Source organism: Thunnus maccoyii, chromosome 5 (genome assembly GCF_910596095.1).
Source record: "Thunnus maccoyii chromosome 5, fThuMac1.1, whole genome shotgun sequence".
In the NCBI taxonomy this organism is placed as follows: Eukaryota; Metazoa; Chordata; class Actinopteri; order Scombriformes; family Scombridae; genus Thunnus; species Thunnus maccoyii.
In genome coordinates this window covers 31468265-31484742 of record NC_056537.1, presented here as the reverse complement: position 1 = coordinate 31484742, position 16478 = coordinate 31468265, and the positions used below count along the sequence as shown (strand labels likewise).

At 43.5% G+C, this 16478-nt stretch overlaps 1 protein-coding gene across 4 annotated transcripts in view; it reads right to left on the bottom strand.

Moving 5' to 3' along the window:
- Window positions 1–16478, bottom strand: part of znf423 (zinc finger protein 423) — a 156999-nt gene that overhangs the window by 103767 nt on the left and 36754 nt on the right. For 3 of the 4 annotated variants that reach the window (XM_042411433.1, XM_042411430.1, XM_042411428.1), the window contains exon 3: window positions 14771–14980. In XM_042411433.1, coding sequence (XP_042267367.1) covers window positions 14771–14980 — 210 coding nt within the window. The remainder of the gene's footprint in view (window positions 1–14770; window positions 14981–16478) is intronic. The other variant, XM_042411429.1, reaches the window with a different exon arrangement.

Below are 16478 nucleotides of genomic sequence, written 5' to 3'. Positions count from 1 at the left end.
CAACACACAAACACGCACACACACACACACACACACACGAATGTAGTGTAATACTCCAGTTGAGCTGCTCTCATTAGAGTGGAGAAAAAGTGAAAAAAGAGGGCAAGTAAAAGACAGAGGGTGAGACAAAGGACAGATAAGTGGAGAGAGATAGAGAGAAGAAAGGGGACTACATGAAAATGAGTCAAATAGACGGTGAAAATAAAACGGAGAGAGCGCTAGATGGATGGATGGATGGATCAAGGTTAGACACACACACATACAAACACACACACACACACTTCCCTTCTCCATCTTTCCCTTTCTTCATTGTTGTTGTTTGTGTTGTTTTGTTGTTTATTTGAGTGCCCTGTCTTGCTGCGCTCCCTGGCAGGCCTCGCTCCTGACTTATTTAGCAGTGTGTTTTCTATCATATTTGAAAAATGAAGAGCAGATTGGTTAATATTTCAAGACATCCCACTTGCACGGGTGAGAGAGAGAGAGAGACAGAGAGAGAGAGAGACAAAGACAGAGGGAGAGAGAGAGAGAGAAAGACGGGAGGAGAGGAAAGGAGGGAATACGAGGGAGGAATTCTCTTGTTCCTTAACCCCAATTCTAGGATTCATGCTGGGAGCAGAAGTACGCATGAACACACACACATACACACACACATACACACACACACAGCACATGCATTCCCCTTACACCAAGAGAACACACTGAAGAAAAGCCAACATACAAAATGTTCACTTCACAAGTACAGTACACACACACAGACATGAATACCATCACGTACAGGGTTTTTCCTGCAAAGAGGAAATTTTGGCGCCCCCCAAAAGAGGTTTTAGCCGGCGCCAAAATGATAAGAATTGAAAAAAAAATAGCAATTCAAATCCTCTCTGAATGTGTTTAATAGCAATTTATCAAACAAATGCTGAACAAGCAGAACATAAACTCAAATACGACATCTTTGACCTCCAGCAGTCAACTCCCCTCTCATCCACAGCCGCTGTATTTTACACATGCGGCTGGTGCTGGATAAACGGTGAACTGTAGTTTATTTCCTTGACAAACAGCTTCTCGACACAACAGTCCCGCCACATGTCTCATCGATACACACCCACACACAAGCCACAAACACACACACACAAGACATATGCATGCACCCATGATCGTTTAACCAAAAAAAAACATACATATGTGTGCACACGCGCACGCACAAACATACACTTGACAATGGCCCTCCCCTGTGACTTCCCATAGTGCAGTGAATTCCAATCAGGCAGTAAGCAGGACAGCTATTTCTAGGGACAAAGGACAGGGAGAGGAGTGAGGAGGGGTGGAAGGAGAGATGGAGAGGAGGGAGGCAGGGAGGGAACAGGGGGGGAGGGAAACAAAGGGTTCTGGTAGCACCCAGGGGAGCAGGCCCAGAGCAGCTGACGTCAGTGTGTGTGCGTGTGTGTTCAGCATTAGGGTGGGGGTAAATGGGAGTGTGAGAGAGAGGTTGGCAGTGTTGGTCCTGCTGCCCCCCTAGGGAGCTCTTGAGGCAGCAAGAGAACAGAGCAGAGAAGGGCTCCCAGCCCCCACATAACCAAGGGCCCAGACAGACAGCCTGGCAAAAACAGCCGCTCAGTTGCTGGACAAAACAGTCAGTCGGTTGATAAAAATGTCTGTCATTTAGTTGTATTCAAATATAATAAGTCAGCTCATTTAATGAGAAAAGGCAGCCTGGCATTCATCTGACTGTCTGATAGCTAAATAGTCAGCCGAATTCTGAAAAATCCACCATATCCAGTTAGCCAGATCAATCTTTTGAGCCTTGGTCTACCTTGGTGTAAATAATCCCTGCTCCCGAACTCTCACTGCATTTCTATCCTCTACTGCCATACAGTACGAATCCCTCTCTTTCTGCTGTGCATCTGACTACTTTTTTCTGCATTTCCACTATCTCTGACTCGCTCTCCCTTGATCCTTTTCCCCACTCTGCTTCGTCCTTCTCTCAACCCCCTTCCCTCCCTGTCTCCCCGGAGTTGTGCTTTTCTCTGACATTTGGCTGGACAAAGGCGAGTCACACCTGAGCGCTGGGTTAAAACTATTATAGGCCTTCTCCCTGTGGTACACTGCCCTTTGCCACCACTGTCTGTGACTGAAACTGTGTGTATGTGTGTGCGTGTGTGTGTGTGCATGCGCGCACACACATGTCCGTGCATGCATGCATGCATGTGCCTGTACACCTGGGTGTATCTTTGTAATAAACATAGCATGCTCTAAGTTATTATAGTAAATTTAATTTGCTCACTGTAGGTGTAAAGCAGGTGCGCGGGTAGAAGAGATTTCTATTTTCACAATCATCCATTGTATATTTATATCTTTATCACATATTTTGTGGTACTGGAACCAGATATCAAAATCTATGTAAGACACATTGGAGCAGGGTTTGAAGTTATTAATAATAGTAACCACAGAAATCTGATTATATTTTAAAATGGGGGAGCAAACTTGGAAAGATACAAAATTGGTGGGGTGTCTGGGAACCCTCTCCCAGAAAAAAAAAAGTAAAACAAATTTAAAATTTAAAAAAAAAAAAAAAAAAATCCTGCATTTCTACACCACCTAACCTCACATCACCTAACCTCACCTAGCAGCCACCTGCACTAGTCTAGATTAGTTAGATTGAGGGTGCTATGAAAACCAAGAATGCATCAAGAACAGTATATAATTGGGTGGACAGGAAATGATAATTAGAAGAATGGCTATTTCATATTTATGGCGTGAAGGGGAGGAGGGGAGAGATGCTGTGTTGCTGCCAGAAGAGCCGCTGACTGAGATTACTCAGAGCAGCATGCATGGGAATAAATTACAATACAATAGATTTGAGTATATTTCTCACTTCCTCCCTGATTGTCTGAATAACTGCAGTAGCTGCAACAGCTGCTGCACGGTGCTGCTCTGTCTTGTCCATCTATGCGCTGTCAGTGTCCTCTTTTCACATCATGATGTTATCAGTTATGAATTTGTTTTTCGCTGTGTGAGAAAATGGACGTGTGGCGTGAGAGTGTGTAAAAGTGTCAACTGCATGAGTCTCACGTTCAATGCGTGAAAGTTGACAGCCCTGTTAATAGCCACGTTACACTTAAAAGAGCCAACTCTTCTTCAGCTCCTTCACCAACAGTCTTACTAACAACATCAACAATGGCTCGGTAAGTCATGACAGTGTGACAGTGAGCCAGCAAGGCGCAAAGACCCTGAAACTGAAGCAGCTCAATGGAATTCAGCCATATTTCATTTATTATTTATTTGACATGTCAAAATGTCTTCAATGAAAAACCAGCAGAAGAATATTGTTTAGCATTGTGTAGTAGCATTATGTAACACCTATCCTTTATGGATAAGTGTTAAACTCTACTCCAGTTCCTTATGGGAACTGTATATAGTGAAGCTTGAGCCGCCTGTTTGTAAATGACCTGAGCTGACACAAGCATATGACAGGGGGATAAGTAGCCAACATACTTACTGCTTTAAAGAGCAACAAGTAGAACATCTTCAATGGAAAATGTCAGAAACAGAAAACATTCTTTTGCTCTGGTCCCTTGGTGACCTTAAAAAAGGTCATAAAAGTATAGCAAAGTGGGCAGGGTGAGGCTGGAAATGTGTATTATTGTTAAAATATTTTCAGGAATTAAAGTTCCAGCAAGCAGGTTAGCTTACATTCATCATATGAGACAATCCCAGATTTTCTTTCCATTTTCAATTATTTACATGTCTTTACTCTGACTCTATCCCCAAAAATATAACATGAAAGTTCAAGTTTTGTTCTGCATTCAGCTGTTGCAATTTACAGGTAATAGTCTTTTGATGCTTTGATAAAAATAATGTTTTGATGTATATTCTGCTTTGCAACTTTCCACACAGAATTATCAACTACAGTACAACAGTAATCAAAAACACCAGTTTATTCCATGATCACAAAAAGCTGTTAAGTCAATATGCAGTAGGGGTGTAACGGCACATATGTACCTCAGTTTTGGGGTCACAGTTCAATACAATTTTGGTACAGCAGAAAAAAAAAAAGAAAGGTGGAAAATAATATTTTGATCCATTATTTTGAAAAATGTAAACATCCAACAATGGCTCATTGGCCATTACTATTAATGAAAGAGTTTAGTTGTGCTGCAGTTAAAAAAGAAAACAAGCTTTCTGTTTCTTGCATGGAGTCAGGACACCTGCTGACGGCTGGTTTATGGTGATTCATGGTCTAACTGTATATAAAGTAGTGTAAACTAGCTCCACCTCCAGCAGCTACAACAGTAACATGCTGCTCTAACACTGATGCTTCACTATTAATAATCTAATGATGTCATATATAATAATATATCAGTCAGAGGGACAAAACTCACAGAAATGGATCTTTCGACGTGCTGTCTGACCACGTCAGAAATCAAATGTTTTTATCGTTCTTCTGCACACTTTCACTCAAAGCCAACTATCACATAGAAGGGAGAGGGACGGGGAGACGCAATATTTTTCACTGTGGAGATAACGGAGCATATTTTAATAACAGTGTTGCACTCGGTCAGTGTTATGGGTCTCTCGTTTGTCATTCTGACGGCAGTGACATTAACGTTACAGGGTAACCTGGGTAACCAGGCTACCTTGGCTAAGCTGGCTAGCATACATCCATGAGCACGCTACAGTTGCCAGTGATGCGTTGCCAAAACGTTCCGGGTGAGAAGTCGCACTCTAGAATTATTGTTCCCCATGTTGGAGTAAGTGGATTGTTAAACTATTTTGACACGGAGGGTATTCTTACGACCTCATGCACCAAACCGCAATGTCCATACCATGACGGCACACCCCTAACATGCAGGATAAGGAACTATTCACCCAACCGGGTACAGTGCTAAAAAGTACAATGTAATAAATTGTTGCATTCAAAATAAAGACTTGAGAAAAACATCTTAAATGAAGTGCATAACACATCTAAAGCATCAAACAGGGTGGGAGACAGAGGTGGGGAAAGACAGAAAGAAAGAGTGGAAAAACAGAGGGAGGGAGACAAACAGGGGCTGCTTTGGGGCCAGTCGCCACAGGGTGTGTGTGTACATGTGTGTGTGCGTGTGTGTGTGTCTTGGAAGGGCGCAGTGGGGGAGTTTGGGGGCATGGAGGAAGGGATCAGAGCTTTGGGGCCAGCTCCACAGGGAACAGAGAAGATGGGGAGAGAATGGAGGGAGGGTGTGGGGGAAGGGAAACGGAGGGTGAAAGGAAGGGATGTGGTCATTTTTGAGTTTGAGAACTCAGCAGGGAGGGACAGCAAGGAGGGAGGGAGGGAGGAAAGGAGGCAGACATTGTGGTCTGTGTACTCTGAGAAAGACTGGGGAGAGGATAGGATAGGAGAGGAAAGGATAGGATAGGATAGGAGAGGAGAGGAAAGGATAGGATAGGAGAGGAAAGGAGAGGAGAGGAGAGGAAAGGATAGGATAGGAAAGGAGAGGAGAAGAAAGGAGGCATAAATGTGACATATATGGCTTGGGGTCACAGTAGACAAGGTGAGGATGAGAATGAGGGAGGAAAGAAGGAAGTGAACAAAGAATGGAAAAAAAAGAGGTAGAAAGGCAGAAAGGGTGAGTGAGGGGAGGTGTATCAAATGGAGGGAGGTTGCACGTTCCACTTGGGAAGAGAGAAAGAAGAAGCAGAGAGGGAGAAACAGGGAGGAAAAAAGGAAAAAAGTCCCAGGTGTCAGCAGGAGGGAGGGAAGAAAAAAGAGAAGAGAGGGGGGTAGAGGTTCTGGGGGTCCTGGTTGTTGGCAGGGGTGCAGGAATCCAAGGGAATGGCCTGTTCCTCATTATCCAGATACCCCCCTTTCCAACACACACACACACACACACACACACGGAAAAGGTCCCCACATGGCCCCATGACAACTCTATCCTGACCCGTCCACAGACACACACTGATGGAGACATAAAACACACACACACACACACACACACACATATCTACATACATATAAATACATGTGGACAGATACATACACAAGGACCCATACACCAAAACAAAACACACGCAATCCTGCAGTGATGCAAATATTTGTGGTTTAGCATTTATAAAAACTCAGTTTGGAAGTTATGGTCCAGAAGATTTTGGACCCTTTCCGTCTCCTGGGTTTACAAAACCTCTTCAGACATTGACAGATTGACAAAACCAGCTCTATTATGTAGTTGATATCATTTGGCAGGGAGGACAGAAAGCTTGCTTACAAAGTCAACAGTTTTACATGTTTCAACCCGAGCATTTAAGGTTTTTAAAGTAAGCAGAGCTCTGACTTTTAACTGCCTTTGTCCTATGCAGGAACTAGGAAGAGGACTATTTTTTATCTGTAAAAATATTGTCATATTCAAGACACCCATCAATAACATTTAAACCCAAATTAAGTGAGGTAAGTAAATGAGATATCCCTCCTCCAAGGCTTTCAACACCTAGTGTCAACATTTCAAGCAGCTTGATGCTCATAAAACTGTTCTGGAGGGATGTCATTAATCATAGCACTGCAACTTGTGTGTTTGTTTATCCAACAGATAACCAGTAGGCTGCTTCTGACAATGTTGATGGCAAGATGCTCAAATAAAACACCCAGAGAAGAAAACCACACGAGACATATGTTTTGACAAGTTGATCTGAGTGAGAAACACCTGGCCTTCAAAAGATGGCAATCAGCGTTGGGTTTTAAGAAAAGCCATCGAGATCCTGTCAGTTTTCAAGAGGGGTTAGAGGAAACCGGTGAGTTATATCATTCAAATTCATCAGGAAATCTTTTAATATGAAGTGACTTTTGCAACATCTGCTTGTGCATTTCTTAATAACACTTGAGTGTATCCAGTGTATCAGTCACAGAGATGCAGGATCTTCTTGTTGTGGATGAACTGTCCACAACAAGACTGGAACTGGCAAAACAGTCAGAGTGCAACATCCAAATCTGAAATCTAAACAGTCTGACTGTGGAGATCAGACAAATTTTATTTATTCAAAGATATGTAAATGTATATTTCTATAATCTGACTGTGTAAATATTTGATTAATAAACACCCAAACACAAACACACTATCAGAGACAGAAACACACACACAAAAAAAAGCTGCGAACCCTTTGGCTGAAGAATTCTAATGAATGTTTGGAGACAGACAGAAGCTGTCGTCTCTCTGTCTGTCTATGCACTGTGAACAAAATCACACACACTGTACTGGACTATAGATTTAGGCTTTTTCCTTTCTACATGAACACACACACACACACACATTCACTCTAATACACTCAAACACAGACACACACACACACACACACACACACACACACAAATATTTACTCTCTGCAAGATCTACACGCAGGCACACAAGGACAGAGAGAGGGAGAGAGGAGAGATGAGAGAGGGGAAGAGGGAAGTTACATTTTTAATCGAGTGTTTCTTTTCCTCCGAGCAAAGTAGGTCTGAATATAAGGTGGTTAGCTGGTGCCAACACACACACACACAAACACACTTTCTTGTGTCCTTTGGCAAATTCTTCTTTTTCACTCTTGCATTAAGTAAGAAAAAAGGGAAGAGAGTCAAAGTAGGAGGAGAGGGAGGAGGAGGAGGAAAGAAGAGGAGAAGGAGGGGGGAGAGGGAAGGAGGGGTGGGGGGGGGAAATGAAGGAAAGAGAAGAGAGAGGAGAAGAGAGAAAACGTCCCTGCAGAGTCTTTCTCCCTTCCTGGAGCGAGCGTGGGCCCCTGCAGCGCCGCCTGTGTAATTTCCAGTGGCAGTGAATACAGGTATTAATAAAAGCCCCATGGGGAAGAGCACACAATATAACCCTACATTTTCAGGCATTATGAAAGGACGCCCCCAGGGGTCCTCAGGCTCAAATTTCTGAGATGCAGGCATTGTAAAAAGACGCCCCCGGGGGAGGACCCTGCAATAGAAATCTGCTGAATTCAAAGCATTTCCAGAGTCCTGGTGGGAGCCATTACTCCCACTGGAGGAGCAGAGATTTTTTTCACCCTCTCCTCTCTCCTTCCAACCGCTCTCTCTCTTTTTTTACCAAACATGTGTTACTGACATGTTGACAGATTGCTCAGTGAGGTGTTTAGGTGCATGCACAAGGCACGTCTGCTGAGACACGAGCTCCTTCCCTCCTCCCTCTCTCTCTCTCTCTCTCTTTCTGTCTCCCCCTCCCTCCCTTGCCAGTTCCCAAGTTCCATCCCTCCCTCCCTCCAACTGCAAACCTCTCAGCGCGCCCAAAACTGCTCCCATCCATATTTCATAAAGGAGAAACTAGGCTGAAAGAGAGAGAGAGACGGAGACAGAGGGAGGATGGGAAGAGTTTAGGCAAGAGGGAGAGAGAAAGAGAGAGTAACAGAGGTGGGGGGGGGGGGGGGAGAAAGGACGACAGGAAAAAAAGAGGAAAAAGGGAAGATAAAGAGAGACAAAGCGGGATCAAGGGAGGCAAACGAGAGGAGGAGAGGACAGATAAAGAGAAATAGAGCGATGTAGGAGAGTGGGAGAACTCTGCAGTGAAAAATGAACCCTGTGATGAAAAATGACTTCACAACAACCCTTCTCCGTCTCACCCCCTCCCTCCCATCCCTCCATCCCTCCCTCTCCCTCTCTGCATGTTGTACCCCCCCCCTCCCCTCCTCCCTCCCTACTTCTTCTTCTTCTACTGCTGCTCTCCTCTCTCCATCCCCCTCTCCTCTGGTGCCGGGCTCCTGCTCTCTCCCTGGAAAACCTGAGCGGCAGCCAGCTGTGTCTGTGTGTGTCTGTGTGTGCGCTGTGCACTTGTATGTATGCCAAGGGCTTAGCACAGGAATCTTCGGGCCACCCCCGGGTACAGAGACACAGAGGGAAAGGGGAGAAAGGAGGGAGGGAAGTAGGGAAGGGGGCAGAAGGAGGGAAGAGGGGTACATGGTGATGAAGAGGGCAAAGAGGGAGGGAGAGGGGAAAAAAGACTAAGAGGATGGAAGCCAAGAGGAAAAATAACAAAAAATGACACTGAAAGCAAAGGCGTGAATAGGAAAAGAGCATGATATTTATTTTGTCAGTCAACAACAGCTACCAGACTAGGAACACACACACACACACACACACACACACGTGCGCACATACCCACACATACACACTAAGTGGCAGGCCAGAGTGCAGGAGGCTGTCTGTAATTTTGTTTCAGATTACACCCCTCCTACCTCTCCTTCTCTCCCTCTCTTGTAGAAAGTGATCTGTGGTTTTAATAAGAGTCTTGGCCTCACAGGACTCAGCTGCTATCCTGACGACAGACGCAGCGAGATGTGTGTGCTGTGTGTGTGTGTGTGTGTGTGTGTGTCTTTCTGTGCTTGAGAGGGTGTTTCTCTGCATGTGTGTGTGTGACAGCGGGTTGCGACAGACGGTAAGAGCTTAGCAGTGGGGAGATGTCCCGCGGGGGGCAAACCAGTCACCCAAGGGCCCCTGCACTAACAGACGTGCTCTCCTCCCTGCTTTCCCTCCGTGTTTTTCTCCTCTTCCCGTTCCCCCCTTGTCTTTCCCCCTCCTCTCTGAACGTTTTAAGTTTTTACTCCCACTCCGCAATCCACTTTCCACCCCTCCTCCTCTTCTTCCTCCTCCTCACCTGTCTTCATCCTGTTCCTCCCCTATTCTTTTCCTCCCCTTCTTTTCCTCCTTCATTTCCTTCTGTTCTCCCCCTCCCTCCCAGCTAGACGGGCTCCCTGGTAATCCCTCCTCTCCCCCACTGAGATAGGAAAGAGAATAGACAAGAGTGCAGCTGTATGTGCTCAATTAACAGAGACCTCACAAATACCTTAGGAAAGAATATGCACAGTATCTCGCTCTCTCTCTGCACACACACACACACACACACCATTTTCCACCCACACCATCTCACCATCTAAGAAGCGACTAGCTGGGTTAATGACTTGCTATTTGTCACTGACAGCGACAGTTTCAGCCCCCCTGCCTTGACTGACAGCTCCCTCGTTTACTCTGCGCGTACCGTCTCATCACTCGCTCTTCCCCCTCAAGTGGTTTTTACTGACATCTTTAACAATCTCTCACCCTCTCACCCTTTTGTCTCCTCACTCACACCTAGCATGAGTGTGTGGACACTGTTGACGTGTGTGTGTGTCTACGGATGAGTGTGTGTGTGTGTGCGCGAGGCAGCTTTTATATATATAACTAAACTAAATGGATAGCGGCTGCACAAACACAAGGCCTCCATAGCAGTTTTAAAACACTGCGTGAGTGTGTTTAAGGCTCTACACACATCACATTGACCCAACCTTGTAATGGTGTGGCCGGTAAGACTGAGCTTTTGGGATTCCCTAATGGGAAGTGTATCTGTGTGTGTGTGTGTGTGCATGCGTGTGTTGATGCAGTAAAGCAGGGCCAGAGAATGTTCTCCATTTGATCTGTAGGAGGTTTTTTCCGCTCCTCCTCTCCTCAGGGAGCCTCTGCTCCACATTCTGACTCCTACTGAGACCCATCGACACTCCCCCGACTCACACTCTCACTCTGTCTCTCTTGCACACACACACACACGGGATATAGACCCACATGTACACTACTAAAAGTAATAGACACACATCACAAGATATTACACATCATATATACCTCAGAAAGTTCGCCAAAAGCCTCTAAACCATGTGGAATAGTTCAGAATATCAGGCGGTAATACAATGACAAAAAAAACTACACGTTGGAGATGAAGCATAAATGCATGGTTTCGTGCCATGAGTGTTATAATAATATTGATAATACCAGTATCAGTCATTTGTGTGCTAGCTACTTAAATACAACATATAATTATCAAGTACACAAAGAGGAACTACCGTCAGCTAAACGAGTTGACACACACATACACACACACAGTATCTTAAAAGCAGACCTGTCACACTGACTTAAAGATGCAGAGAAACGGAATAACAATGGTGCTGTAATGGAGGCACACAATCTCTATCTCACACACACACACACACATGCACACAACCAGCTGAGCAGTCAGGCTCATGCACATCAATGTGGCATTACATTAACCAGATGTGTTGGGTCTGTGGGTATGTGCGTGCTTGAGTGGGTGTACACACATTTATATATCATTGATCTGTGCCACTGTGTGTGTGCACGTGTGTGTTTGTCCAATTTCCACTCAAATTAATGGTGCCTCTTTATAGGCCTTCTGCTAGAGTGGCACTGAATTACTTGGTGCTTCACTCTCGCACCTGGGACCCATTCAATGTTATAGCTGCAGCTAGCTGCTAACTTGGGACCAATTTGCTATAACAGTATAGTTAGCATTACAGATACCAGCACTTTTTCTGCAGAGAATTCTGGACTAACTAACATGGTTCTCAAGCTAGCACCTGGGACCCACAGATGAACATCAGATATTGTTGAATAATTGTGCACTGACGGTGGACAACTTGCAGGAAACTTCAGATTTGCAAAAGACTTATAAGTTTAAATTGTATGTCGCAAAGAGTCAGTGCAGTTTCAGCAGGCTGTAGCATGAACTGTTTTACATTTACAACTAGTAAGTGAGGACTTTTATCTTAATTTCATTGAATTCCCTGCAACTAATGAACAATGCATTTTGTTTTCTGTGAGTTATGGTAAAAAATTATTAAAGTTAATACAATTCTGAAAGTGCTTTTAATTTTTTTGACTTAATGTTGTAAGCTTAAATCATCTGCTACACCTCTATAGAGTGAAAATGCTGACAAACCAAGCAGACTTCAAAGAACTAGTGCCAAGTGTTGCATCCCCTAAAGTCACCTTAAACTGCCTAATGTTTGCCTTTTTTGTCTTCTTCATGTTCCTTCATGTTCCACATGCACTTGAACATACTGCAAAGACTACAAGTAAGAACCCCAAGACTGTAATTTAACATAATATGAAAAATTTGTTTTTTAACGTAGGAGAAAAAAAACTACAGTTTATCTTGGATTTTACCACATAAAGCGTGGATAATTTCTCCATGTGAATACAAGTTAAATTGTTGTTCTGGCTTGATCTGTAGACTCTATGCTGCCACAAATCTGTGTCAAATCAGTGTTTGCCAAGCAATGTTTTGTGGTGATGACAGACTGGGAATAGTTTTGGTTTTGGTTCCACATCTATATGTATTTTGGTCATAATTAGAATATTTTGACTTTTTATGTAAAGTTAAAATTCCCTGTGGTAAGAATAATGTGTCCTTAATTTGACTGTTATTTTATTTTGCTGATGTAAAGCTAACAGCATGCTAAAAATCACAGCTACATCATAGCTAGCTACTTCTGGCAAGATGTCTGTCGCCTCCAACTAAGATGGCTGATGTCTGAGTTGTTTAGTTTCTGCTCAGGGACAAACACACACCATCAAACTACAAAATGCATGAACACATTAACTCTCTCATGCAGATCCGGAGTGGCATGTGTTTATCCCCAGTAGGTTGTGTGTTTTTTGTGTGTGTGTGTGTGCATATGTCCCATGTCATCCCACTAAACCAGCTCCCAGGAGCCCTCACCAGAGAACTTAAAAGGATTCTTTAGTCCATGTGTTTTAATTTAGCCTTCTTCTCAATAATAACCAGAAAGCCGTGGTCCCACCACTAACTTCATACACACATATACTCTCCCGCATGCTCACACACACACACACACACATCAGACAAATACACATGTGCAACCACACATACAATAACACACACCAACACATAGATGAACCCACGTACACAAACCCCTGCATGCAAGTGCACACGCATCCTGCAGAGCTGTGGGATTACTCTGCAATCTCAACCACTCTTTCTCCAGGGAAAAACATGTTTTATCATTTCATTTCATTTCTTTCTTCTGCGCTCCCTCTCACCCTCCTCCCTCCCTCCCTCCGCTTTCTCGCTCAGCAACATGTAGTCCTCCCCAGACTCCTGTGCTGAAATCACAGGCCACATCCCGCGCTCTGACAGCAGCCCTGCTTTTGGCGGTGTGATTCTCTCAGAATGTGTATGAATGCGTGTCTGAATGTGACACGGCACACGGAAGTAAATTATTCTGTATGTGTGTGTGTTTACGTGTGGGTCAGACGGAGAGAGAATGAAAAAGGTAAAAAATGAAAAAAACACAGACGGGTTTCCCATTCAAAGAAAAGGAAAGCATCTGTATGGGACACTCATCTTGCGTTTTCCTTTTTTTTTTTTTTTTTTCGCCAAGAATGCCAACTCACCCTTTTCTTTCTAATGTCCTGGTAAGTTACATTGTGGCTGAAATTGAATAAGGGTAGGATTACACTGTTTCTACAAGATAGTTATCCCTGGCTAAAAAGACTGTAAGTGGAACAAATCAAAATCGTGTATGAAAATATAGTAAAACACGAACATATGGAGCCTCAGTGAATACTTTATGTATGTGTAGTTCTGTAGTATTCCCATTGTTTGGGTTAGCATGCTTTATTGCCTCCAACTCTTATAAATTTCATTTATAATACTCAAAATCACGACATCTTCAGGCACCACGATGCCCCAGTGATGTAGTACAAAATGACATTTTACATGATTACACCGTACAGCCCAGGGACCTTTGTCGCCTCTATATGTGTACATATTTCCTGATGCTCTTTGCTGCAGAATATCTAAAGCCCTAAACAAAGCTTGCATCTCCAAGCATCTCGACTGCATGTGAGACCAAAAACCAATGGTTTTGCTGGGATTGGATGTCAAGCCAGCACGTGAATAAGAGGTTGCTGAGGTCTTACCATCTACATTACACAGTCTCTAGGAACACTATCTTTACCAGTTTAAACAAAGCCCTCTATCCTCCCTCTCCCCATTTCTTCATCCCCCTATCAAAAGTAAACACACACACTCTCACACGCTTAGAGGCAGACTGCCTTGCAGTAGCAAGAAAGTGTGTGTGCATTTGTGTGTGTGTGTGTGTGTGTGTGTGCGTGCATGCATGCGTGCATGTGTGTGTGCGTGTGTGTGTGCGTGCGTGCATGTTGGCTTGTTAAGCGAGCGTTTGGATTAATCTGTAGGAACCAGATGCCCCCGTCGTGTTCCTTTCAGCCCCTCCATTAATTACACCAGTACTAATAATGGCTTGTGTGTATGTGCGCATGCACAAGTCTGTCATGGGTATAACTGAATCCAGGAGCTATAGGTATTCAGAAACAGGGGAGGGCATGAGTCACCCCAGAACCTATACAGCTCGTAGACTTTTGCATAGTGCCCCCTGAAAAATATGCCACATTTCCACTGTGTATCTTAAATGGTTTAAAGTTGTGTACTTTTTAAACATCTAGAGCAAGTCATAACAGTATTGATTCAGTTCCACCTCATTCCTCAAATGGGAGAAAAAGCTGTACGTAAGCACAACTGATTTCGAGTTCAAGTAAAGGTTTCTGCATTTTAGTGTCACTTGAAATAATGGATTAAACACAAGAGAATACAATATCATTTTATTGTTGTGAATGCTACCTGCTACAGATGACGCTGCTAGACAATCTCAGTTAAATCATCCTTTCCTTCGTTTTGGTTTTCTGTCATATTTTTTCCCCTTTTATTTTTGTGTAGCCACTATCTCAAAATATCACTAAATCCTGACCATGACTATGTTAGCACCATGTCCAATGAGGTATACAGGACTCCGCGTGCACTATCTATCTTTGATATATGATGATTTTGGACATTTAGCTGTTCTGTACCTGTGGTTTTGTGAAAAAGATCAAAAACATAGAGTGGAACAGTGATGTCAACCTGGTCAATTATGAAATGAACACAATCTACATGAACTCTCTTACCAGCTGGGCAGTGGTTGGTTCTGTGCTCAGTGAGCTCGGCCAGACAGTCAAAGTCCTGTTGACAGTTGTCACAGGTGAAGATGGACTCGTCATCTAGGTCATCGTCATGATCGCGGTCATCGCGGTCATCATGCTCATCTTGTTCTCCATCCTCAGCACCTGCCCCATGGCCTTCTTTGGGCTCTGTCTCTCTGTCAGATGCAGGGACTTCTGAGGATACACACAAAACATATACTGCATATATACTATATATATTTTGGGTTTTTGTTACCCGCTTCATGTTTTCAGAAAGCTTTTCACAATGCTAATAATTATATTCAACTACGGTACTGCAAGCTCTGTTTTTACACCCCTGTTGTTACTGATTTATGATCACAGCCTTGCATCACAGAAGTAAGATTTCTGCTTTTTTTCTGCTAGTGACACCAGCTTGATCTTGTCTTCACAACTCTGGATTGAACAAAGATCTGGCATATTCACTGTCATCCTTGTCCCTGTTATCTCTTGTTCTGTTTTTTCTCTTTGAACATACATACACATCCCCTTACTCGCTACATTTCTCTTTAATCATGTTTATTTTAATCTACCATAACTTTCAGTGGTACCTTTACCTGTTACCTGTTATTTTCTTTTTGTCCTTGGTGAGTTCTATCATGTAGTTTGATGTGTCTTTTTTATTTTGTCATTTTGTGTTTAGTTCATTTTTACCTGTACAAATTGTTATTTTGGCCTCTCTACCAACCGATGATATGTACAACTTGAGTAATTTATATTGAGTGTGTGGAACATCACTTCAGCATATGACAGAGTGTGTGTGTGTGTGTGAGAATGTGTGTGTCCTGGTAGCAGACAGGCGAGAGTGTGTGAGAGGGGACCAGTGGAGGGCTGTGTCAGCCCAATCCTCACTGCTCCATTGTGTCTCCATTTTCACACCTTATTATCACATTATAAACGCTGAGGATCCAATAGGACTGACACTGAAGACACTGGCTTGGGAAAGGAGAAGGAGAGGGAAGAGAGGAGGAAAAGGATGAGGATGAGGACGAGGAGGAGAAGGAGAAGGAGAAGGAGAAGGAGAAGGAGGAGAGGACAGGTATTGTATTGGATTGATTGTATACAGTAGCTACACTTAATGAGCGAACTCTATAAAGTTTAATCTCTGTTAGTAAATTTGAAGTGTTGGCCATTATAGAGAGTCAATAATCTTTTAATGGAGAATAGACTTCCTTTAGTGAGTGCAGTTATGGGTCATATGAGATTAAGCTTCAATTTAGTTTTGTCCATTAGGAGCTTCTAACATCATTTTATGTGTGAAAGAAGCAGAGATGATATTTATCTAGTATGATATACTATTCTTGGCACTTCATTTATGCATTTTTGGTATTAGATAAGATTGTTAGCCCAGCATAAGCAGGTCCAATCACAAATCATTCCACTGGTTTTCCCAGTCAAAAAGAAAGCAGAAGAGACACAATGTATGGTCTACAAGTTCAAGAGAGAAAATGTCTATATTAGTGAGAACCATCAGAGTGAAATGCACCGACTCCATCCAACACTAATTTATTATGGGAGAGGTGTGATGGGAGAGAGGGATGGAGGGATGCTGGGAGGTGGGGAACGAGGGATTGAGGTGATGGGGTGTTTTGGGGGCTGCAGGAGTGGAGGACAGTGATGGAGGGATAGAGGGAGGGATAGATGAAGGGATAGG